Source organism: Schistocerca cancellata, chromosome 11, assembly GCF_023864275.1.
Source record: "Schistocerca cancellata isolate TAMUIC-IGC-003103 chromosome 11, iqSchCanc2.1, whole genome shotgun sequence".
Lineage (NCBI taxonomy): Eukaryota > Metazoa > Arthropoda > Insecta > Orthoptera > Acrididae > Schistocerca > Schistocerca cancellata.
Genome location: NC_064636.1, coordinates 40,272,517 through 40,299,763, shown reverse-complemented (window position 1 = coordinate 40,299,763; position 27,247 = coordinate 40,272,517). Strand labels below are relative to the sequence as shown.

The 27,247-nt window shown below is 39.5% G+C and overlaps 1 protein-coding gene across 2 annotated transcripts in view; it reads left to right on the top strand.

Annotated features, from left to right (window-relative positions):
* LOC126108925 (pre-mRNA 3' end processing protein pfs-2) overlaps positions 1-27,247 on the top strand; it is a 175,317-nt gene that overhangs the window by 93,736 nt on the left and 54,334 nt on the right. For both annotated transcript variants that reach the window (XM_049914295.1, XM_049914294.1), the window contains exons 6-8: positions 10,927-11,053; positions 16,691-16,924; positions 21,096-21,307. In XM_049914295.1, the coding sequence (XP_049770252.1) occupies positions 10,927-11,053; positions 16,691-16,924; positions 21,096-21,307 (573 nt within the window). The remainder of the gene's footprint in view (positions 1-10,926; positions 11,054-16,690; positions 16,925-21,095; positions 21,308-27,247) is intronic.

Genomic DNA, 27,247 nt, shown 5'->3' with positions numbered 1-27,247 from the left:
TATCCTTATTCCTTGTCTATTAAAAAAACTACACATTGATCTTGCCAAAAGCCGAGAAGCGATTCTTCTTGGTGTTGTAGCTCTCTGGGGCACCCTGTGATGCTAAATGCTCATTAATATTTGTTCATATGGGTGAAAATCTCGTCTTGAAAGTGTTGTAGCTGGTTGCCTATCTGCCGCGCCAGGCCGTCTCTAGTTTTAACGAGACGGCTGCTGCACTAAAATCAAAACTTCTGGTCAACACCCTTCCGCTTCCGCTGCCACTGCGCCGCAGCCCATAAATTGTGGTTTGATAACTGGCAGCTATATAAGTAACGAATCTGAAAAGACAGCGTCAGTCGTCGAGCAGCCGCATGTGCAGCAGCATCGAGATAGATTAGTTATGCCACGTTATTTTCGGAGAAGTAGGTGTTCTCGTCTTACAGTTTTTAAAGCAATAGACAACATTTACCTCTCACCATGGACAGTGCAGTGGCAGACGGTTTCACTTAACGGCAGAGAGCAGTGGCGTTTGTATAGAGTTGTCAGTGCTAACGTACAAGTAACACTGCATACAATAACCACAGAAATCAATGTGGGACATATGACAAATGTATCCATGTGTGCAGAAATGTGTTATTAATGGGCTATGGTTGCAGACGACCAACACAAATGGCTTGGCTGACAGCATGAAATCGCCTCAGTGCCTCTCCTGGGCTCATGACCGTATCAGTTGGACCCCAGACAACAGTAAAACTATGGCCTGATCAGATGAGTCCCAATTTCAGTTGGTTAGAGCTGACAGTAAGGTTGGAGTGTGGTGCAGACTTCACAAAGCCACGGACCCAAGTTGTCAACCAGGCACTGTGCAAGCTGGTGGTGGCTCCTTAACGATGTGTGCTGCGTCTACACACAGTGGACGAGAGCCTCTGGTTCAACTGTGAATGGTTATGTTTGGCTACCTGGATACCATTTGCTGTCATTCATCATGTGCCCATAAACTTTTGGAATTTTTATGGATGACAATGCATCATGTCACCATGCCACAACTGTTCTAAATTGGTTCCTACGGAACATTTATGAGACATAATTGAGATGTCAGTTCTTGCACAAAATCCTGCACTGCCAACACTTTTGCAATTATGAACTGCTATTGAGGCATTATGGCTCAGTATTTATGCAGGGGATTTCCACCAATGACTTGTTGAGTCCATTGCTGCGCTACAGCTGTCAAAAGGAAGTCCGACACATATTGCGAGGTATCCCATGACTTTTGACAAGTCTGTGTATCTCTCTCTGTGTGTGTGTGTGTGTGTGTGTGTGTGTGTGTGTGAGTGAGGGAGGGAGGGAGATCACGGTAAGTATGGTACTCACATTTGGAGCTGCAATTTGCTTCATACAACACTAGAGAGTAAACAAAAAGAGAGAGTGTGAGGTTAGCTTAGGGGATAGATGGGAAGGAAGGAAATTTGCCATGTCTCTCAAAGAAATCATCCTGCCATTTTGTGTTTAGTGATTTAGGAAAAAAAACCAGCAAAACTTAAATTTACATAACAGGACGGGGATTTAAACTGCAGTTGTTCCAAATGGCATCCATTGTGCTAAGTACTGCACCAATTTGGGTGGAAAATGAAGACTCGACAGTGACAGAGGTGGCTGTTTGTGAACTAAATAAGCTTTACATGTATATGCACTATACGGCAATTGACAGCGGAGGTTGACTAAGAGTAATTCTTAGAATATTGCAGTTTCCCAAGTCAGTGACTTTGTTACATGGAATACAGTAAAAAATAAAACTAATTTCACAAGTTTTTAAAACTCCTTTCAGGAAAAGTCATAACCGGACTTGGTAAACTGATTTCCGAACGCTGTTTCTGGTTGGTTAAGTAACATCCACAATCGAATCTAGAAATCGGGTTTTCCACTTACACAATCGATTTTCGCTCCCAGCAAACAGTTTTTGAAATGAGCTTGGGTTTCCGGTTAGTGCTGTTTTTAAAAATTGTCGACTAATTTGATCGGAGTAACTTTTCGTATAGTGAAGAAGTAGAAATATTAGACTGAGCATGAAGCTGTTTACCTCTAATATTAAACCGAGAAACAATCATTGTGCTGATTACATCAAAAACCTGAACAGCTGATTTCCAAACGTGATGTTTTACGGGTGTCGAAAATTCACTTCGGGTCTTAACATGTGAGACAGCGATAAACGGTTGCCGAAAGTCTGTTTTCGACGACCGGAAATTGTGTCGCGCATAAACGTCGTCTTAGTTGTTGCGTTTAGTCACGTTATAAGAATATTGCTTTGGAACGGTACTTCATATGTTTCTTGGATTTCCGACGCGTCAAATACGGAAAAAGAATAATTTGCCACATCAAAATTGCACTGACATATACATTACACGTATATCAAATAGGGACTAAATTAAAGAAACAAGTCATAATATTGCCTACCAATAAAAGATGATTGATTGTCAACAATAATGCTGTAAATAAAACTAAATAACATCAATTCGTATTGTAGCTCTTGAGTGTTAACTCCGAACGAATTTTTAATGCCATTTCCACAAATTTTCTGGAAGTTAAGAATGTTACTTATAATTATTCCACATGTGTATTGAGTCAATTGTGCCGTTTGAAGACAAATGGTATTATGGTTTCACCTGCATATTATCAGTGTTTTAGTTAATATCGGGTATGTTGCTGAAACAAATATTCGTGGTGTTGAGATAGTCGAATGAATTGTTAACTACAGGCTAGTCTGGCAGGATTTTAGGGCATAGTATGATCATTCCTCATGGCGCCATAAGACCGAGTGCCTGCACGTTTCGATATATCGATTTTCACGATGTTATCGTCCTTTTGTGGATCCGCCATATTGATATGTAAAACGTCAAATCCTGTGGTAGTTTTTAATTTTCATGTTAACATGAATGAAACATAAAACTATACATTTTTATTGCATTGCTTGACGATTTTTCAAAGAATATTTACTGTACGATGGTATATTTTGTCACTCAATACACACACAACATAAACACACACACAGCAAGGAGGGCAGATACGAGGTGGAATCAAAGCATTCGAAATGCGTTTGAACTGTTGACATATAGATGATCCGTGTAAAATGAAAAACATGTATTGGATTACATTTTAAAAACTGTACGTCATGATTCACGGAGTTTGAGCGTCCAAAGGTATGCTAAAAGAATTGCAAGGAAGAGCTTAAAGCTTGGATTGGACAAGGATGGGGAAACAAATCGACTTTGGATTTCCGGCATTTAGCTTGTGCGATTACTTCGAAACCCCTGAAATATTAGAACTGATAGCTAGACGACGACAGGAAACCTTCACCTTTTAAATGTGAGTCAAATGATTAATTCTCTTCGCGCAACGAGAAAAATTTGAAGCCGACCCTAAATTTTTTTTCCCTTTATTAGAGACTGCACACACCCACAAAAAGGTTAAAAAACGTCGACTATTAAATAAAAGAAAGAAGTGTACTTTAAATCATATGCAACCAATTGAATATATTAGAAACAAATGATGTAGAAAGAGGGGCATAACGTATCTCAGCGGTAAAAGTGCAGGCAACGTGTTAGAATGAACTTACCATTTAACTGGTTAACAAGGTTTTCGCTGTTCTGGTAATTAGAATATTATTGTTTTATTGTGCAAAAGTTTTCAACACATCAATTATGTAAAAAGTTTTTTTACATCCATAATTCCCAAAACTACAATTTAATACTGATATCGTAGAATAATCAGTGCCAGGCCTAACACTCAACACGTGAGCTCACAAATTTCATTTGAAGTTTAACCTTTTTCTTTTTTCAATTGGTCATTTGGTGACGCCCTGCTTACACCTAAAAGATTCTTTGACTTGACGTAATTCTATCAGAAAGCAGATATTAACATTTAATTTCCAGCCATCCCACATAAAGTGTCAGCACGAAACTGGAGGTTTTGATATAATGAAAAGAGAGAAAGGGATGGACCTTAGTTTATTGGGAGAATGTACCAAGAAATGTGCACAATGCTGGACTGTCTAAACTCATAATCAAATGCCCATTACATTTGTAATTTCTCTTACAGTAGACTTATCACTTTAGTCTGCTTTAAGCCTGCAGACTGCTGAAAGAAAATGGAGTTGCAGCATTTTATCTTTCCTGATGACATGAAGTTCTACTGTAAGGATTAATGATGATGGCATCCTTTTAGTTAGAATAGTCCCTATTTGAATCTCAAGACTACTCAGGAGGATGTTTCGCCGGGAATAACAGTACTGGCACTCTATTGGTTAGATCTCTTAAGCAGTTAGGTCAGTTAGAGAATTTAAACAGGAAAATCGATAGGTTGAAGTTGGATGGTGTGTGACAATTAGTGAAATGTGGGGGCAGGAAGAACATCACATATGGTCCTGTGAGTACAGTGTTGTAGATACAAAATGTCTTTGGTAATGTAGAAGTAAGGTTACTAATGGATAAAAACTAGGAAAGTAGGTAAGTTACTATGAATGGTATGGTGAATACATTATTTAAAGCTAAGATAGACATGAAGTCAAACACCCACTACAGAAGTAAAAATTTAAATGCCTACTAAGATTAGTACTTGTACTTGTACTTGATTCGATTCGATTAGTACTTGTTCCAGGCGATAGAATTGAAAGAATGTATGCTGAGATAAATTATGCCGATAGTTAAGGGAGGGAGAGAAAACATTAGTTTTGATGGGAAATTGGAATTCGACAGTAGGAAAAAGGAAGAGAAGGATAATATGTGCTTTGGGAGGGGAGGAGGATGAAAAAGAAGGGAAGCCTCCTGGTAGAATTTTGCACAGAAATTAATTTAATTATTATAAAAATTTGTTTTGAGGATCATGAAAGGAGGCTGCATATGTGGAAGAGACCGAGATACACCAGAAGGTTTGAGATAGATTATATAATCGTAAGACAAGATTTCGAAACCAGATTTTAAACTCCTTATATTTCCAGGAGCAGATGTGAACTTGGGCCATAGTTTATTAGTTATGAACTGGAGAACCTTGGAGAAAGGAAGGAAATGAAGGAGATGGGACCTGGATAGACTGAAAGAACTAGAAGTTGAGAGTTTTGAAGGCAGCATTAGGCAACAGTTAACTGAAATATGGGAAAAAAATATAGTAGCAGACGAATGAGTAGCTATGAGGATGGGATAGTGACGGCAACAGAGAATCAAATAGGCAAGAGCTAGTAGAAACCTTGGATAACACACAGTATATTGAAATTAATTGACAAAAAGAGAAAACACAAAAATGAAGCAGGCGTAAAGTAATTTTTTTAGTCAATTCTGACTCTCTGGGACCCTGTGAATTAAAGCACGCCAGTTTCTTCCCACCGATTTTCCAGATTGGAATTACACCTCTTCTGCAATGTCATTGATCCATCTCATTTATTGCCGCCCTCTTTACCTTGTGCCTTTGAGGGAGAAAAAATGGTTCAAATGGCTCTGAGCACTATGGGACTTAACATCTGTGGTCATCAGTCCCCTAGAACTTAGAACTACTTAAACCTAACTAACCTAAGTACAGAACACACGTCTGTGCCCGAGGCAGGATTCGAACCTGCGACTGTAGCAATCGCGCGGTTTCAGACTGAAGGGCCTAGAACTGTTCGTCCATACCGGCTGGCCTTTGAGGGAGACTCCATGGTATATAGCCACTGTGAAGAACCTTCTAAAGAAACAGAGATTACTGCATAATAGGCGTAAAATAAAACATAGGGCGTACATAGAGATATGCTAAATGAAACAAATTTGGCTGTCAGGAGAGCGATGCTTGATGCCTTCAATGAATACTGCAGAAGAATATTGTTAAATGATACTTCACAGAACCCAAAGAAATTCTGACTGTATGTAAAGGCTGTTAGTGGCACAAAAGTTAACGTCCATTCCCAGGCGAAAATTTTCATATGCTCCTTTACAAAGGAAAATACAGGAGAACTGCCCAATTTAATCCTTGTACCACCGAAATGATGAATGAAATAACTACTAATGTTAGAGGTGTTGAGAAACAGCTGAAATTGTTAAAATTGAACGAAGCTCCATGGCCCGATGGAATTCTTATCAGATTCTGTACTGAATTTGCAGCTGAGTTAGCCCCTCTTCTAATTATAATCTATCAAGCAAAAGCTGTGCCCATTTCCTGAAAAAAAAAGAAAAAAGAAAAAGTCACAGGTAACACCCGTCCACAAGATGGCTAGTAGAAGGGGACCGCAAAACTGCCGTTCAATATCCTTGCAATCGATGTCTTGTATAATCTTAGAGCCCGAACATAATGGCATATCTTGAACAAAATGACCTCCTCAATGTCAACCCACATGGATCCCAAAAACATTATCATGTGGAACCCAACTTGCACTCTTCTCATGTGACATACTGAAAGCTTTAAATCAAGACAGTCAGGTGTATGGAGAATTTCTTGATTTCTGAAAAACAGTTGACGCAGTACCATACCTACTCGTATTGTCAAAAGTATTATCATATGTGGTATCAAGTCAATTTGTGACTGGATTGAGGACTTTTTGATATGGAGGACACAGCATGTTATCTTGGATGGAGAGTCATCATCAAATGTAGAAGTAACTTCAGGTATGCCCCAGAGAAGTGTATTGGGATACTTGCTGTTTGCATTGTGTGTTAATGACACTGCAAACAATATTAATCACAGCCTCAAACTTTTTGCATATGATGCAGTTATCGATGATGAACTACTATCTGAAAGAAGCTGCTTAAATACTCATTCGGGTCTTGATAATATTTCAAAGTGTTGCAAAGATTGGCAACTTCTTTTAAATTTTCAGAAAAGTAAAATTGTACATTTCATAAAATGAAAAACCATAGTATCCTATTACTATAATATCAGTGACTTACTATTGGAATCGGCCAGTTCATACAAATACCTGGATGGAACACTTTGTAGAGTCATGGAATGGAATGTTCACATAGATTCAGTTGTGGGTAAAGCAGATGGTAGACTTTGGTTTGTTGGTTTGGGAGGATATTAGGGAAGTGCAATCAGTCTATAAAGGATATTGCATGCAAATCAATCATGCAGATGGTTCTAGAATATTGCTCAAGTGTGTGGGACCCATACCAAATAGGATTATCAGGGGATATTGAACATACACAAAGAAGGACAGCATGAATGGTCACAGGTTTATTTGATTCTTGGGTGAATATCACAGAGATACCAAAGCAACTGAGTTGGAATACTCTTGAAGATAGACATAAACTACCTCGAGAAAGCCTATTAACAAAGTTTCAAGAACTGGCTTCAAATGACAACTCTAAGAATGTACTAAAATCCCCTACATATCACTCCCATAGGGATCGTGAGGATAAGATTAGAATAATTACCACATGCACAGAGGCATTCAGTCAATCATTCTTCCTACACTCCATACGTGAGTGGAATGAGGGGAAACCTTAATAACTGATACAATGGGACGTACCCTTTCCTATGCACCTCATGGTGACTTGTACGGTATTAGATGTTGATGTAGAGGAGTATGCTATACAAAGATAAGTAGAAATAGATAAAGGTGAGATTGTGAGAATTAGAAGAGCAGTGAATGAAACAAGACCCCTGGAATAGCTGACATTCCCTCAGAATTGCTGAGATCCCTGGGAGAGGCAGCCATGACAAAACTATTCCACGTGATGTGCAAGATATATGACACTGGCAATATACCCTCATACTTCAATAAGAATGCAATAATTCTAATTCTGAAGAATGCGTGTGCTTACGAGCATGAATATTACTGAACTACCAGTTCAGTAACTCATGGTTACAAAATGCTGACATGAATTATGAATTATGTACAGAATAATAAAAAAAACTCATAGAACTTGATCTCAGGGAGGATTGCTCTCAGTTCTGGGGAAATGTAGGAATGTGTAAGGTAATATTGACCATATGACTCACCTTAGAAAACTGGCTGAAGAAATGCAAACCTACTTTTGTATCATTTGTGGATTTTGAAAAAGCTTTTGACAGTGTTGACTAATATACACTCTTTGAATTTATGAAAGTAACAGGAATAAAATGCAGGGGATGGAGGTTATCTACTATTTCTAAAGAAACCAGATTGCAGTTATAAAAGATGAAGAACATGAAAGTGAAACTGTAGTAGGGAATGAGACAAAGCTGTAGCCTGGCATCAGTGTTATTCAACGTATACATTAAGCAAGCTGTCAAGAAATGAAGAAAAATGTGTAAAGAGAATTAAAGTGCAGGGAGAAATAAAAACTTTTGGATTTGCTGTGTCTTCCAGAAGCACTTAAATGAAATGGACAGCACCTTGTGTTGAACTTCTACAAAAGAAAAACAAGGATAAAGGAATGTAGTCATATCAAATCAGGTTATGCTGAGGGTATTAGGTTAGGAAATAAGGCACGAAAAGTAGTAGATTAGTTTTGCTGTTTGGCCAGCAAAATAATCGATAATGACAGAAGAGATTAGATTAGATGTACAGTTTCTTCCAATTGATCTATAGTGAGAACATCCTCCAGTATGTAGAACATGTCAGAAGAACAAGAATACGCAATAAATATTTATGTTGAAAAAGAAACATACTAATGTACTTGCCACAGATCCGAAATGGAATAATTGCCATGGATGTGGAATGAGTAAAAAAAAAATTTTTAAACGTATTTTTATTTATGATGTAATCAGCACTGAATAGAAGAGTCATTTTACAACACTTATTTACAATGCTTGTATTATTGCACTGAATTTGTACAAAAAGGCTCCTCTCAAACTAAGCTTTATTTGTAGTTAATTTTTTTATGGCTGTTGACAAATTATTGAAAATGTGTGTTCCTGAATAATGGTGTCCTTTTTGGACCAAAGTAAGTGACTTTGATTCTTTGTGAAGATTATTCTTATTTCTAGTTCTGATTTTGTGAGCTGAGCTGTTGGTTTGAAAAAAGAGATATATTTGTAACAAGAAATTTCACTAAGGAATAATATATTTGGAAGTAGGTAGTAGCCAATATCCCTAGTTCCCTAATAAGACCCCTGCAGGATGTTCTTGAGTTCACACCACAAATAATTCTTCTAACACTTTTTTGTACCCAGAAAAATTTAGCTTGGTTTGATAAGTTACCCCAAAAAAATAATCCCGAAAGACATTGTGAAATGAAAGTAAGCGTAGTATGCAAGCTCTTTCATTTCATATCCCCTATGTCTGACAACATTTGCATTGCAAATAGAGATTTGTTTAGGCACTTCATCAGTTCTGTGGTGTGCTCCTCACAGATGAATTTATTATCAAGCTGTAACCCCAATAATTTACCACTGTCCACTTCTTCTGTCTGTTTGCCATTATGTTTTAGACATATACCAATTGATACCACTTACAAGTTCTGAATTACATTTAGTGACAAGGAATTGGCTACGAACCATTTATTAATGTCCATGAAAATTTCATTAACTGATCTTTCTAAGACTGCACTTGAGTTGCTATTTATTGGAGTCTTTGTATCACTGGAAAACAAAAGAAACTTGGTATATTGCAATGTTACTGGTGAAAGGTCATTGATATGTACAAGAAAAAGCAAAATCCTAAGGTAGAACCTTGTGGGACACCACATGTAATTAGTTCCCAGTTTGATGATGCGTGATAGCTTAATTCATATGTCTTTCCTAATGAAATCATTAAAAGAAGTAGGGAGCATATAAAATACAGATTATAAGCAAGAAAAACATTTATGAAAAAGAGAAAATTGTTAACATCTAGCATAAATTTGAATGTTAGGATGTCTTTTCTGAAGAAATTTTTTTAGATTCAACCATGTATGGATGTGAAACATGAGTGACAAACAATTTGGACAAGAAGAGAACAGCACTTTTGTAATGTGGCATTACAAAGGAATTTTGAAGATTACATCAAATAACTAATGAAGAAGTACTGAAATGGAATGAGAAGAAAATAAATTTATGAAATATCTTGAATGAAAGAAGGGATCACATAATTGGACATATCCTGAGGCACTAAGGAATTAGTTTGGTAATGGATGGAGAGAGAGAGAGAGAGAGAGAGAGAGAGAGAGAGAGGATAAGTTAGTGTGGACAAACCTGTCTGCACTGAAGACTATAACATAACAACAAATTTGCTGTCTTCGCTTTTATCTTTTCCCTTTTTGGTTAGATTATAGATCCATAGTACTGAATAACAATTGTATCTGCAGCCAGTCCATAGTTTGGAAAAAGTAGTTCATCAAGACAAAAGCCTTACTTAATTGTAAAGTTCACTACAACAACCATATAAAAAGATGAAGCTGTTCAGAGCTCTGTCTATACTGTGAATTGTTGTTTGTCAAGATTGTTTCTATTTTTCCTGAGAGTATATACACACCACCACCACACGCAGACACCCAAACAGACACATGACCATGTTGCTGTGATCTGTGATTATGGGAGTGTGCATTTGGGTGTCTTGTGTGATTGTGTGTGTGAATGTGTGTACTACTGCTGGAAAAAGAACTAGTATGAATGCTGTTTTTTGTTATGTGTTACTGTGCTCCACACACCTTTTCTGAGAGTATTTTCACATTAATAAACATTGAAAATGTGTTTTCACTGTGGCAGTAAATCGTATTTGCAAGTGTCCATAGAATATATGTCATTTTCAACCTGCTTTTAGTTTATGGTTAATGGTAATTGAACAGTTTTTGAAAGTTTTTGCTTAACATTATCCATACTCCAAGCCAATCATTGGTATTGAACAACACAGCAGAAGTCCACAATTCTGTGTATATACAACACACCTGCTTTCATATCCAGATATCTGGACACTCACCCACACTATCTAACATAGTGCTTTAAAATAGACCACCACTAATTGGACAAAATTTTTGCTTGTCTGAAATGTGTGTATTTCCAACCATCTCTCTCTCTTTTTTACAGGGCATGGAGCTGATGTGAAGTGTGTTCACTGGCATCCCCAGAAAGGTCTCATCATATCGGGCAGTAAAGATAACCAGCAGCCAGTCAAATTGTGGGATCCCAAAACAGGACAGTCTCTGGCAACACTGTGAGTATATGAATGTTCAATAAAATTTTTCTGGGTTTGTGACTGCATTGTCAATATATATAAAACTACCGACGTTTCGATCCCTGTTGCAAGTGACCTTCGTCAGGGTGTTTTTGTTTTCTGCTGAATGAGAAAACTTTGCTTCTTATATACCTGCAGACATGGCTGTTATCTAATTCCTATAGGCTGTTTAGGATGAAGGGGAGGGATGTTAGAAGTCTTTATTGGTGTTTTTGTTGTTTCTTTTCATTGGTGGAAATGCGACGTTTTGATTGGTGTTTGCATTACTGCTTGTAATTGGTGGAAATTGGCGAAATGAACACCAGGTGGCAGCCGTGACGTGGTGTTGTTTTCCTTCTTTCTAGCACCAGCCGAGGCGCACCAGTACTCTATGTACATGCAGCTACTGTGGTCTCTCGTGTGACCGTATGTGTTGCTTCACGTGAGCTATCATCCCGTAGTGCCGTTATTGGTGATAGCCAAGATGTCGGAAGTCAGTAGCCGTCTTCTCTGTTCATGTTGGCCGGTTGCTTGGCTATTTCTATTGCCTCTCTAATCTTCCTCCTGAAAGTAAGATGCTGTTTCGCTAGTATGCGAGCTTCACCAAAATCAGTCTGTTTGTTCTGCCACTGCTGACTTGGTGTGCTGTCTTACGCGGATATACCTTTTGTGTTCAAATATCCGTGTGCTGATTGATCGCCCTGTCTCACCTCCATACACTAATCCACATTCCCACCTGATTTTGTAAACTCCAGCAACATGTAGTTTGTTGTGCAAAGAACATCTTTTATTCTGTTGCCGCTTTGGAAAATCGGTGTGATGCCTGCTCGGCAGAGAATTGTGCCCACCTATTTAGTGACACCGTGAACATACGGTAACAGAGTGATGTTTTGTGTTTCCTTTTGCTCTCCTCTATTATCTTCACTCTTTGTCACCATAGTTTTATCTATTACTTTCATTCCGTAACCACTGGCACAAAAAATGGACTTCAGGTTTTGTAGTTCACCTTTTAGATGTTCCTCATCATTGATTCTGTGAGCCTTCTAAGTTAAAGTGTGCAGCGCGGATTTCTTCTGCGTAGGGTGATGATGCGAGGAGGCATGCAGGTACCTCTCAGTACTGGTTGGCTTCCTGTATGCTCTATGGCCCAGTTTACCATCAGACTTTCTGTAAATTTCCACGTCAAGGAAAGGCAGCACCCCATTCTCTTCCATCTTCATAGTGAATTGGATTCTGCTGTGCTTCCGGTTGAGGTGTTGGTGGAAATTTCATAGCTCTTCCTATCTGTGTGACCAGATAACAAAAGTATCATCAGCATATCATAGCCAACATTCTGGGCATAATAGTGCAGACTGGAGCGCCGATTTCATCAAATACAAGCAGTAATGCAAACACCAATTAACATGTCGGGTCTCCACTAATGGAAAAGAAATAATAAAAACACCGATAACGACTTCTAACATCCCTCCCCTTAATCCTAAACAGCCTATCAGAATTAGATAACAGCCATGTCTGCAGGTATATAAGAAACAAAGTTTTCTCAGTTGGCAGTAAACAAAAACTCCCTGAAGAAAGTCGCTTGCAACAGGGTCCGAAATGTTGGTAGTTTTATGTACGAGGGTAATCCCAAAAGTAAGGTCTCCTATTTTTTTATAAGTACATAGACCTGTTTATTTCTACAACGGTTTACATCAGTTTACAGCTGGAACATTTAGCTATTTTTCCACATAATCACCATTTCTGTCGATGCATTTTTGTAGACACTGTGGCAGTTTTTGTATGCCCATGTCATACCAGCTCGCCATCGTGCTGTTCAGAAAGTTATGAACCTCTTCTTCCACCTCTTCATCGGAGCTGAATCGCTGGGACCACAATTAACACTGTCTGGTACTGTGAGACTGAAAAAATTTAAATGGGCAATTCAGAACTGGAGAAGAAGAACATTGAGCAAGGGCGTACACATTCTCCATGACAACGATCGTCCACACATCGCTCAGCAAAACGTTGCTCTCCTGCAACAGTTTCAGTGGAACATAGTCACCCACCCACCCTATAGTCCTGACTTGGTGCCCAGTGACTATCACTTGTTCCCTAGGTTAAAAAACATTTGGCCGGAAAGTGATTCAGCTCCGATGACGAGGTGAAAGAAGAGGTTCATAGCTTTCTGAACAGCATGGCGGCAGGCTGGTATGACATGGGCATACAAAAGCTTCCACAGTGTCTACAAAAATGCATCAACAGAAATGGTGATTATGTCGAGAAATAGCTAAATGTTCAAGCTGTAAACTGACAAAAACCATTGTAGAAATAAACAGGTCTATGTACTTATAAAAAAATAGGAGACCTTACTTTTGGGATTACCCTCATGTATTGACAATGCAGTCACAAACCCAGAAAAATTTTATTGAATGTGACAACCCCCATGGAAGCGTTTGTTTATATATATGAATCTTGATCTATTACAAGCACTACAAGAATTGCATTTCATAAGACTCACATTGAGTGGAGCCTGGAATGTGGGAAGTAGTCAAAGATGTGTACTTATTTAACTCCACAATCATAAAATTTATCAAGTTATGTACCATTATGTGAGGGTCTTCAAGAAGTAAGTTACATATTATTATGGAAAGCCAAGTAATATTTATTGACTGCTGTACTACAATTCAAATTGACTCAGACACATGACAGTATTTTTCAACATAGTAACCAAGTCTCTGTGAACAACTGTCAGAATGTTCTGCCTGTTATTCAAGTCTTCAACAATAGAAATCCATTCCTTCATCCTGGAGCCATTCAAGAACTATGGTATGACCATCCTTGTCATTGGAAAATCTGCTTTTCCACAGATGTTCTTTCAACATTCTGAAAAAATCAAAATCGCATGGTGCAACATCTGTATTTTCCGATCATCACCCATGTCTGTGTAACTTGATCAAATTGTTGTTACCACCACAGCTGGCCACAACATTACATTTGGTTCATATATGACCAGAATACGACGGAGAATCTTTGTGAAATTTAGACATTTTGCACACAGGAATTGTACTGTCCTGTGTACTTCAGCTTTGGAGTATGTTTCCAATTGCCATGCCATTTCAATCCCACAATGTGATGAATCTATTATTTGTACCATGGCACAACTTTGTCTGCTGGAAACGTGGAACATGCACTCTCTTCTGACAATATGCATCTCTGGCTGGGCAATGGTCTCTATGTAACATTAAAGTGCTAATACATATTGTGTCATAGGTAAAAAGACTGTAACAATAATTTTCAGTTACATGCTGAATGGATGTCATTATCTTCCCTACAGTATTTTGACAGCTTTCCTAACTGTTTTTCTGACATGTATTTAGCAAAGATGACAGGTGCATGCTGTTTGAACTCAACCAGCTATTTAACTAGGCAGCAATTGTTTCACAGGACAGACTCTAGAGGTGGCGTACTTATAGTGAAATGTTTTGGGAAAAATTATCACACTAATCTCAGTGCAGATTGAAAGATCTGTAGGGAATGAGTTTCGCTGAGAAAGCTTTAATGGTCACAGTATATACAGTACGTGTGAATACTGCAGAAATATCTCTCCAGACAGCATCCAAAACTGAGACACTTTGAATTGATAGATAATAGTAACAATGAGCTTTCCAATGGAACAAGAGGTAGTAATGTACATGATTGTTGATAAAACTGTAAATAAATTTTTCTTTGTGTACTGCTAGTGAAGCATAGACACAAAACTCCCCATCAGTATACTCAGAAAATCTCACTAATAGATTTTGGCTGCTGGGAGTAATAATGGCTGATGTGTCACAAATAGACTGTGAATAAAGGTGTGTATATCTGTGTAGAGTTTTATACAAAACACAGGTGCAAAAATTAGAGAATTTCAGACAGCCATTTATTGAACACATCATCTGTTAAGTGTACAACGTCTCAATCTACCTCTCGCTATATCTGTTGGTTAAGATAGTGTGCAGACATTTATCACATCATGAGAAATAGCTTTTCTAATTCTGTTACTACCTATTGCTTACATTCACTGCTTGATTCGTTGCAAAGGGTGACAGTTCAAATTTCGTGACAACATGCAGCTTAGACCACTGGTCATGACGACGTGAAATGTGGAGGGAACATACATGTGTGACATAGTCACCCACTGGGAAAGCACTTTTCAAAATTCCACCCATAAGTAGGTGAAGAAGAATTTCAAAGCTTTTGATGAATCAGGGGCCAGCCTAAGCCGTTAATCATATAATAATGTCATTTGGCCGGGATATTTTTTATTTAGCTGTCTGCTCTTTGATGTTTCACCAATCTCATTCTTTCTAGTGATTGATCTCCAGTTGTGTAATCAAACAGTAGTGTGTCTTTCCTGTCAGTTTATGCACAGCACACTACATTTAATAATAATTATTATTATTCAGATTTGGTCAACTCTGCGTCATGTGAAACGGCAGAGTTTGTTACAAGATATTCTTTTGCATTTTTGTGGGTTCCCAATACTTATTCATTTTTTTATCTTTGGTTCTCTTCTTTTCTGTTCATCTCCCTCCTCTCTCCTTTTGCTTTCTCTTCTGAAAACCTTTGACTTTTTGTAGCTTTTTCATGAACTGATGTCTGTTTTCCATGTCTTTGTGTGTTATTGCCAACCATGAAATTTGGATTTTTCATCAAAGAAACTTATTTTTTTGGTCAGCAGCTTGTTAGCAGTTCTTTTTAAATTGACAGAAAATGTAATCCTCTGATTTTTCAATGTTTGTATTATATCGTCATTTTTTTCATATATCTTGTGTTTCCATTTCCAAATCCCATTTTCATTCTTTGAACACAAAATTCTTTAACTTTTCATCTTTTTTTCTTCTCCAAACTGTTTAATAGTTTGGCTGTGTTTATGGTGAGGAATTCTGCGCGTTTAAGATAGTTTTAAACACCACATTGCAATGTCTCAGTTTTGTATTAATAAATAAGAACTTTTTTGTTGTACATATTCTTTGTTAATTTGAATGCAATTTCTGTTTTTCTGGCTCTGTGTTTTTGGGTGCTTTGTCCAGAGCATTTGGCTGGACTGTTTCTCCAAAGTATTTAAATTCTGGAAGTTTCTTTATTTTTTTCTGTATTTTTATCTTGGTGTACCTTTAAACATTGGTCGTATATATATGGTAGTTTCAAACAAAATTTGTAATATGCTTTTTATGCTACTTCCTGGAGAATCTATGTCTGTTTTATCCCATCTAGTAGGTTTTCTGCTAAGAAGGCCAAATCATTGGCTAAAACTAAGCAGTCAATTTCAAGTTTCTCTTTCTTTCAAGTTTTAATTTATTTATTCCCTCTGTTCTTTTTCTTCATTCTCATTCTACTTTCTCCGGAGACAGTCCATCACCCTGCCTCACTCCTGTTTTAGTTTTGAAAGGGTTCGATATTTCACCTAAAAATTTACTTTTGAAAATTGTGTTAGTCAAAGTTTATATTGAGGTTAAAACACTGCCAATTCCTACACTAAGCACCTATTCTCTGAAGGCTATCCTTTTTTCCTGACAGTTTTGTAGCAGTGTGATGTGCCTGTAATTTACAGTGAAGTATATATACGAGCCTCTTTTAATCTACAGACATTAGTCACATTTTATTTTATTTATTTAGGCACGCTCACAAGAGCACTGTGATGGACATCAAGTGGAATGCCAATGGCAACTGGTTAGTGACTGCATCGCGAGATCACTTGCTGAAGCTATTCGACCTGCGGAACTTGTCAACGGAGGTGCAGACCTTCCGCGGGCACAAAAAGGAGGCGTCGTCTGTGGCCTGGCATCCATACCACGAGGGCCTCTTCTGCAGTGGGGGCAGTGACGGAGCTATCCTCTTCTGGCACGTTGGGTGAGTGCTCATGTGTTTGTGATGAAAATCATAGTTCCCAGATCTTAGCATGACTACTGCTGTTAATAGACTTCTGCTGAGAGTCTTAACAAAAAGTGTTAGGAAAATGTCCAGTACGGAAGCCTGCACTTTCAGTGCTGAAATACAATGACCTATGCCATCTATCAGCAAATGATATGTTTTTCTTGTTCAACTTAATGGCATTATAGACCAATTCAGTGTCTGTGAACTTGAATGTGCATTGACAGGCAGTACTGATTTATTTCAACTGGCTGTTCCTTCCTTGCTTTCTGGTTCCCTGTATCCTGTCAGTGTTGGGTTGGGGCTGGTATGGGACTTCTCCAATTTCATGGAGTGAAAAACAGACCATACCTGAATATAAGCTATTACTATGATTTGGGGGGGGGGGGGGGTCGCCTTTCCTAAAGGTTTTTTTAATTACTGCCTCTCCCCCTCCCCATAGGAAGAATTCCATGTACCCCTTTTCACTGCATATAGTGTAGTCATGTGGTCAGATGTGACACCATTTTTTAAAATGTTTGCCTTGTGTACCTGTGGTCGGATGTGGAAGCCAGCTCAATATTTACGTAGGTGGATGTGGAAAACCAAATAAAAGCTGTGTCCAGGCAGGACGGTAGACTGGTTCCTGTTGAGAGCCTTTCTCCTTCTATCTTGGATAACATGTGCAACGTAAATGATTCCATGATTTCCAGTAGTGTAGTCTGCCTATGGTCTTATCACTTTGCCGGTACATGAGTACATGAAATGGGAGGGAAAGAGAGAGAGAGAGAGAGAGAGAGAGAGAGAGAGAGAGAGAGAGAGAGAGAGGGGGGGAATGAATCAGATTTGTGTTATCAAATTACAAAATTACAAATACACAAACTGACTGCCTAGCAACTATTTTTGGATGACAACATGGTAGTCCTTCAAATAGGCACACATACACTGGTGTGTAAGTAAATTTTACACGATGTGTCATTGCCAAATAACATTGCTCAGCAAAACTTGGACCGTACATAGAGAGAACTCCTATAGTATAATACAGAAACTGACAGGAATAGGCAGCAAGGTGAACAGAAAAGACACTTTTATTCAAAGATAATAACCAAATTGAAGTCACTGCAATTTATGGTGTACCCCTAAACTTTATAAAGGACAGGTCATGGTTCTTAATAGGGTATGTGCCCACACCAGACAGCGGTGCAAGCTCTGTATGTGCATCCATGCTGGCCACAAGACTGATAAGGGGTTTTCACGGTACGGAATTTCGTTCCTCACCCAGCATGTTTGACAACTGCTGGACGATCATTGCTGCACATGGATGTGCTGCAATACATCTCCCCATTGCATCCCAAACAAACTCAGTGGTATTTACATCAGGGGAAAAGACAGGCCAGTAGCTTCACCGAATATCTTGCCAATCCAGAGCTCCTCCATTCCTGCAGTTTGATCCTGTCATCCATAAAATTAAGCTCAGGGCCAAATGCACTCCTGAAGAGATACACATGGGGAGGAATATAGTGCCACAAGGATGTTGACCGTGTCCAAAGACTTGGAGGACAGCATGCCCATGCAGCATTATGCATCTGCTTGCCGTAACACCTGAACCACCAAAACACTCGTGTTCAACAATGTTCTGGAGTACATTATCCGTTCCCACTTCTCACCACATGAGCGCACATCTGGCATTGTCGAACTTGATCATTTCAATGGTGTATGTGTTATGGTGTGGAGAGGGATAATGTTGCATGAGCATGCAGACCTCCAAATGTTTGAACATAGTACACTCACCGGTTATTCTGACACTGTACCCCTTCCCCACGTGCATCTTTTCAGGGATGCATTTGACCCGTACTTCATTTTTGTGGGTGGCAGTGTGCGACAGCATCAAACTGTGGAGGTGGAGGAACAAAAGTACAGGGTTATTACAAATGATTGAAGCGATTTCACAGCTCTACAATAACTTTATTATTTGAGATATTTTCACAGTGCTTTGCACACACATACAAAAACTCAAAAAGTTTTTTTAGGCATTCACAAACGTACGATATGTGCCCCTTTAGTGATTCGGCAGACATCAAGCCGATAATCAAGTTCCTCCCACACTCGGCGCAGCATGTCCCCATCAATGAGTTCGAAAGCATCGTTGATGCGAGCTCGCAGTTCTGGCATGTTTCTTGGTAGAGGAGTTTTAAACACTGAATCTTTCACATAACCCCACAGAAAGAAATCGCATGGGGTTAAGTCGGGAGAGCGTGGAGGCCGTGACATGAATTGCTGATCATGATCTCCACCACGACCGATCCATCGGTTTTTCCAATCTCATGTTTAAGAAATGCCGAACATCGTGATGGAAGAGCGGTGGAGCACCGTCCTGTTGAAAGATGAAGTCGGTGCTGTCGGTCTCCAGTTGTGGCATGAGCCAATTTTCCAGCATGTCCAGATACACGTGTCCTGTAACGTTTTTTTTCGCAGAAGAAAAAGGGGCCGTAAACTTTAAACCGTGAGATTGCACAAAACACGTTAACTTTTGGTGAATTGCGAATTTGCTGCACGAATGCGTGAGGATTCTCTACCGCCCAGATTCGCACATTGTGTCTGTTCACTTCACCATTAAGAAAAAATTTTGCTTCATCACTGAAAACAAGTTTCGCACTGAACGCATCCTCTTCCGTGAGCTGTTGCAACCGCGCCGAAAATTCAAAGCGTTTGACTTTGTCATCGGGTGTCAGGGCTTGTAGCAATTGTAAATGGTAAGGCTTCTGCTTTAGCCTTTTCCGTAAGATTTTCCAAACGGTCGGCTGTGGTATGTTTAGCTCCCTGCTTGCTTTATTCGTCGACTTCCGTGGGCTACGTGTGAAACTTGCCCGCACGCGTTCAACCGTTTCTTCGCTCACTGCAGGCCGACCCGTTGATTTCCCCTTACTGAGGCATCCAGAAGCTTTAAACTGCGCGTACCATCGCCGAATGGAGTTAGCAGTTGGTGGATCTTTGTTGAACTTCGTCCTGAAGTGTCGTTGCACTGTTATGACTGACTGATGTGAGTGCATTTCAGGCACGACATACGCTTTCTCGGCTCCTGTCACCATTTTGTCTCACTGCGCTCTCGAGCACTCTGGCGGCAGAAACCTGAAGTGCTGCTTCAGCCGAACAAAACTTTATGAGTTTTTCTGCGTATCTGTAGTGTGTCGTGACCATATATCAATGAATGGAGCTACAGTGAATTTATGAAATCGCTTCAGTCATTTGTAATAGCCCTGTATATTCAGTGAATGTGCTGGTCTTCCTGTTCCAAATTACATTTGTAATGTGTATGTGTGGGACGCATTGCACATGTCCACATTCACCAGTGACACTGCAGCATACGCCAACTACACTTCTGGAGGAATGGAACACCCTACCACAAGAACTCATTTTGGCTAGCATGGAAGCATGTTGCAGAGTGTGGTGCATTACCATCCATTGTGGTCACACGTCCTAAGAACCATGTCCAAGGGACAATCATAAATCATGGTGACTTGAATGTAATTATTTTCTTTGAATGGAAGTATCATTTCATATCATTGCATACATCTTTCAGTTTTCTCTATATATGGTAAATTTCATTGAGGCGTGTTACTTGGCAGTGACCTATCAGGTGTGCAGATTCAACGCGAAGCCACAAATGCTTCTGACGTTTGCTGCCATGTTTAGTTTTTGAGTACCTCTAGAGTGACATAATTTTTGACTTATTTTCTTCCACGAAGAAATTTATTCAGGCATTATGGGTTTAGCTTTGGTACATCATTGTGTACAATAAATAAATAAATAAATGATTTCTTCCTCAGGGAAGAGAAAGTGGTATGTTGTAGTTAGAAAAGAGGTGCAGGTCGCTTGGAATCATGAGCGAGGGGATCCCCTCCTTTTGAAAAATAATGTTCACGTAAATAATAGGATGGCCTAAATATTAACATTACCTATGATTCCTAACATGCAATGGGTACCAGTGCCCTCAATAGATTTCTGTGACACTACACTGTGCAACATGCATCGGTGAGTTAACGAAATCTCCAATTTTTTTGGGGAAGACTATTTTTAGGTGTTCAGTTTCCAATGCCTGTACAGCTATGGCTCTTCCTCTGACCGGATTAAATGTTTAACACATCATGTAAAACTTTGTTTCCACTATCAGGGCAGACAAGGAGGTGGGCGGAATCGAGCAGGCACACGACAGCATCGTCTGGACACTGGCGTGGCATCCCCTCGGGCACATTCTCTGCTCGGGCTCGAACGACCACACCAGCAAATTCTGGACCCGTAACCGTCCGGGAGACCAGATGCGAGACAAGTACAACCTCAACACACTGCCAGCCGGGCTGACAGGTGTCGATGACCAGGATGTCGGTAAGTGCTTCTGTTTACAGTTGGGAACCTAATATTGGTGTTATCACAAAACTGTTCCTATTTATTGTGTTGTTTTCCCAGAAATACTGTGATACCTTTTTTTTTCTGTCAGTATACTTTTGCTTTATTAAACCTACGTTTCTAGCATTTGTAGACTACGAGAAAGCTTTTGACAATGTTGACTGGAATACTCACTTTCAAATTCTGAAGGTGGCAGGGGTAAACTACAGGGAGCAAAGCGCTATTTACAATTTGTACAGAAACCAGATGGCAGTTATAAGAGTCGAGGGACATGAAAGGGAAGCAGTGGTTGGGAAGGGACTGGGACAGGGTTGTAGCCTCTCCCCGATGTTATTCAATCTGTATATTGAGCAAGCAGTAAACGAAACAAAAGAAAAATTCAGAGTAGGTATTAAAATCCATGGAGAAAAAATAAAAACTTTCATGTTCGCTGATGACATTGTAATTCTGTCAGACACAGCAAAGGACTTGGAAGAGTTGAACGGAATGGAAAGTGTCTTGAAGGGAGGATATAGGATGAACATCAACAAAAGCAAAACGAGGATAATGGAATGTAGTCGAATTAAGTCAGGTGATGATGAGGGAATTAGGTTAGGAAATGAGACACTTAAAGTAGTAAATGAGTTTTGCTATTTGGGGAAAAAAATAACTAATGATGGTCGAAGTAGAGAGGATATAAAATGTAGTCTGGCAATGGCAAGGAAAGCATTCCTGAAGAAGAGAAATTTGTTAACATCGAGTATAGATTTAAGTGTCAGGAAGTCGTTTCTGAAAGTATTTGTATGGAGTGTAGCCATGTATGGAAGTGAAACATGGACGATAAATAGTTTGGACAAGAAGATAATAGAAGCTTTCGAAATGTGGTGCTACAGAAGAATGCTGAAGATTAGATGGGTAGATCACATTACTAATGTGGAGGTATTGAATAGAATTGGGGAGAAGAGGAGTTTGTGGCACAACTTGACAAGAAGAAGGGACCGTTTGGTAGGACATGTTGAGACATCAAGGGATCACCAATTTAGTATTGGAGGGCAGCATGGAGGGTAAAAATTGTAGAGGGAGACCAAGAGATGAATACACTAAACAGATTCAGAAGGATATAGGCTGCAGTACGTATTGGGAGATGAAGAAGCTTGCACAGGATAGAGTAGCATGGAGAGCTGCATCAAACCAGTCTCAGGATTGAAGACCACAACAACAACAACAAAAACAAGAACAACAACATGTACTGTACTGATGACCCAATTATTTACTGAAATCATTAGAATATTAATGAGGCATTTTTGTCAATATGATGAAGAGTATATATGTGTGTGTTACACTAATATTATACTTCCTCAGGATAGTGGGAATATCATAACTGAAAGGGGAGGCAAGCAAGGAGATTCCATATCACCACAGCTATTTTTGGCAGTTCTAGAGGGGAGCAAAGGAGTAATACATACTAGTGGAACATATCTGAATAGCCTTCCTTTTATGTTTCTTGAAGTTTTGCAGTGGATGGAACATTCCATCATCCTTTAGTCGCCCATCCAGAATAGTATTATTTTTCATTCTGATATTTCGACCGATGACATTACAGCCCTCTTCCTGATGAGTCACTGGCAAAATTTAAATCACAAGATACAATAGTGAGAGTTAAATATGCCTGCATCAAATTTTATGCACTGAGGATTAAACATAACAAATGCAGTCAGCAAATCTGCAATACTTATGATTTTTGTGATTGATTATTAAAGTGTTGGCACATGTCAGAATGCCAGAAAGCGAAGACTCAGAATAATAATTCCTCCTGGTTTGTCAAGCTGAAGAGCCTCATCTCGTTTGATTAGATTGTCTGTTAATTGTATTTCTACAGCCTCTTTGGCTGCTGAAGCCCAATAAGATGAGTCTGTGACCAATATCTCAGAATTTCCCATAGTGACCAGTGGAAATACAATGTTCAGCCACTGCGTGTTTGTTGGCTTGGAGTTCTTTTTACCATCATCGTACAGTGCATATTGTTTGTCCTCTGTAACTTTTACATATAGACAAGGAATTTCATATACACCGTTTTATAAAAGTGGATCATGTTTCACAGACCACAGAAGATGTTTTCTTGGCCAGTGGGAGGAAGATCATAATCACATTATGCTTCTTCATTATTCTTGGCAATTTTTGAAGAAACATTTCCGACATACAGCAGAAAGACCATAGACTTTAAATCTCCTTCCCAGCGCAAGCGCTACTCGCTCTTCGGTTTATCGAAAGACCAGACAGATATTCATTGCCCTCGTGGCAACAAGTTTGAAGTTTAACGCACGGCTTGGCAATTCGCAAAGGAAAGGAATATCTGATTGTTCGCTTCTGATAGAAACTAGTCAGATGACTCAAATAATCAGAAACGTATTGAGACTTAACTTACATTTAATACAGTGGTTGCTCTGTGACCTACAGGCGATGCCTGCTTTTGCAAAAAAGTTTCTTATATAGCCATCTTAAAAGCGGACACTGCCTCGTGAAGTTGCGAAGATTTTGCCGTGTGGACAACCCCACGAGTGGCGTTCTACAGGCATTCGACAGAGTGGCTTGACGTTGCTCTTCCTTTAGTTGCTCTGGCATATTCACTTGCAGATCACTCTTAATTTGATGCTTTGTATATGCATTTTTACTGAATACCAGTTCCAAGTGTACCAGGTCACACTCTAGGATGTCAGCATCAGACACTTCATGGATTCTGTGTGTAAAGTGCTCTAAAAGGAATTGTTATTCCAATTTTTATCCCCCATGCTTCCCTCAATACTGAATTGGTGATCCCTAGGTGTCCCAAAATGTGTCCTGCCAAGTGATCCTTGTCATGTTTCACTTACAGACATGGCTACACTCCATGCAAATACTTTCAGAAAAGACTTCCTGACACTTAAATCTATATTCAATGTTAACAAATTTCTCTTCTTCAGAAACACTTTTCTTGCCATTGCCAGTCTATATTTATATCCTCTGTATTTTGGCCATCATCAGCTATTTTGCTGCCCAAATGACAAAACTCATCCATTGCTTTAAGTATCTTGTTTGCTAATCTAATTTTGCCAACAACACCTGATTTCCTTCGACTGCACTTCATTATCCTTATTTTTCTTCTTTTGATGTTCATCGTATACCCTCCTTTCAACACACTGTCCACTTCATCAACTGTGCCTCCAAGTGCTTTGCTGTCTTTGACAGAATTACAATGTCATCGGCAAACCTCAAAGTTTTTATTTCTTCTCCTTGGACTTTAATTCCTGGTACTTCATATAAATTTCTTGACCTCTGCATGACATCACCATTGGACATTTCCGCCAAATATTACGTTAAAAAAATACCAGCACAGCCAAAGTTGGCACATGATGATCCCGAGGGACACACTCATCAGAAGCTGAAGATATTGTTTAAACCTGTTGCAGCAATTAAAATTAGAGAATTTAAGCCAACAGATTTTTTTATCTATACAGTTTTATAATATTGTCAAAAATTGATTATTTTTGTTGGCATATTAGGAATGTGAAAGGTTGAAATTAGATTATCGATTACCACAAGGCTGTGGCAGGCACCGCAAAGCCTCACACCAGACACATATTCCCCAAAGTACCTGCCAGTGGCCACACTGCCAGGCCGTTACATGTCAGGGCAGGCCAGTAAATGATAACAAAAATATTTGTAAATCTTATTAAACAAAGTTATTTTATTCGATCATTATTTATACACTGAAGTGCCAAAGAAACTGGTATAGGCATACATATTCAAACACAGCAATATATAAACAGGCAGAATACGGCACTGTGGTCGGCAGCACCTTTATAAGACAACAAGTGTCTGGTGCAGTTGTTAAATCAGTTACTGCTGCTGTGACGACAGGTTATCAAGATTTAAGTGAGTTTGAACATGTTGTTATAGTCGTCACACAAGTGATGGGACACAGCATCTCTGAGATAGTGATGAAGTGGGGATTTTCCCATATTACCATTTCATGTACCGTGAATATCAGGAATCCAGTAAAACATCAAATTTCTGACATCACTGCGGGCAGAAAAAGATCCTGCAAGAATGGGACCAATAACAACTGAAGACAATCATTCAACATGACAGAAGTGCAATCCTTCTGCAAATTGCTGCAGATTTCAGTGCTGGCCCATCAAAAAGTATCAGCATGTGAACCATTCAACAAAACATCATTGATGTGGGCTTTCAGAGTTGAAGGCCCACTCATGTACCCTTGATGACTGCACGACAAAAAGGTTTAAGCCTCGCCTGGGGCTGTCAATACTGACATTGGACTATTGATGACTGAAACATGTCACCTGGTCAGACAAGTATCATTTCAAATTGCATCAAGTCAATGGACGTGTGCAGGTATGGAGATAACTCGTGGATACATGGACCCTGCATGTCAGCAGGGAACTGTTCAGACTGGTAGGGGCTCTGTAATGGTGTGGGGTGTGTGCAGTTGGAGTGATATGGGACCCCTGATATGTCTAGATACGACTCCGTCAGGTGACACATACTTAAGCATCCTGTCTGAGCATTTGCATCCATTCATGTTGATTGTGCACTCCAACAGACTTGGGTAATTCCAGCAGGACAATGTGACACCCCACCCATCCAGAATTGCTACAGAGTGGCTCCAGGAACGCTCTTCTGAGTTTAAACACTTCCGCGGCCACCAAACTCCCCAGATGTGAACATTATTGAGCATATCTGGGATGCCTTGCAACGTGCTGTTCAGAAGAGACCTCCACCCCCTCTTACTCTTACAGATTTATGGAGAGCCCTACAGGATTCATCATGTCAGTTCCTTCCAGCACTACTTCAGACATTAGTCGAGTCCATGCCACATCTTGTTGGGGCACTTTTGCGTGCTTGCGGGGGCCCTACACGATATTAGGCAGGTGTACCAATTTCTTTGGCTCTGTGTGTACATGTCCCTTATAAGTCAAAAGACACCACAATGTGAATTAGAAATAAAAACTGTTTGTAAACTATAGGCAAACTACAAACAGAAAGAAAGAAAGAAAATGATCATATATACATATGATTGAGAAGGTGAGGATGCAGCTACATAGCAATCAGTGCCTCTGTGAGTAGTTGTGGGTGGAGCTATTTGTTGCAGGTTTCATAGAATGGGACTACTTTCTTCACTCATTTTAAAGCTTCAGAGAGTCCATGAGTTTCAGTAATGTTCGGGTTACTCCGGACATCTCTTTCACACTTTGCTGTTTCTTGTTATCTTTTTCTTTGTGTAACTGTCAAACAACGACCTTTTATATTTCCTGACCCTGAAGCAAATGAGTGACAGTCTTTCTTGGTTCCTAGAGATTTTTGAACAACACATTGTGCCTGATTTATGGTTCACCAGCATTAACTCAATCAAGTAATGCAAAATTAATGCGCACTACTACAAGAAATCTACAGCAAGTAGAACTGTAAAAAGCCATTGCTGCGACTCAGGCTAAATTGATAATACACTGCCAAATCGAGATCTTATTACCAAATGAGGCGACACAGTGGTTAGCATACTGGACTTGCATTAGGGAGGATGACGGTTCGAGCCCACATCCGGCCATCCTGATGTAGGTTTTCCGTGATTTCCCTGACTCGCTTCCGACAAATGCCAGGATGGTTCCTTTGAAAGAGCACAGCCAGTTTCCTTCCCCGTTCTTCTCTAATCTGAGCTTGTGCTCCATTTCTAATGACCTCATTGTCGACAGGACATTAAACACTAATTTCCTCTTCCTCCTCCTTCTCTGAGAACTTATTTACAGGTCACTTTCATCCACAGTACACATTTCATTGACTAATCAGTGTGACTGTGACTTTATTAGAAACATGCCATTCAAAGACATACTGTGCTAAACACAGTGGAGGTTGCAGCTCCAGTGGGCATGCAGTGTCAGGTGTGAG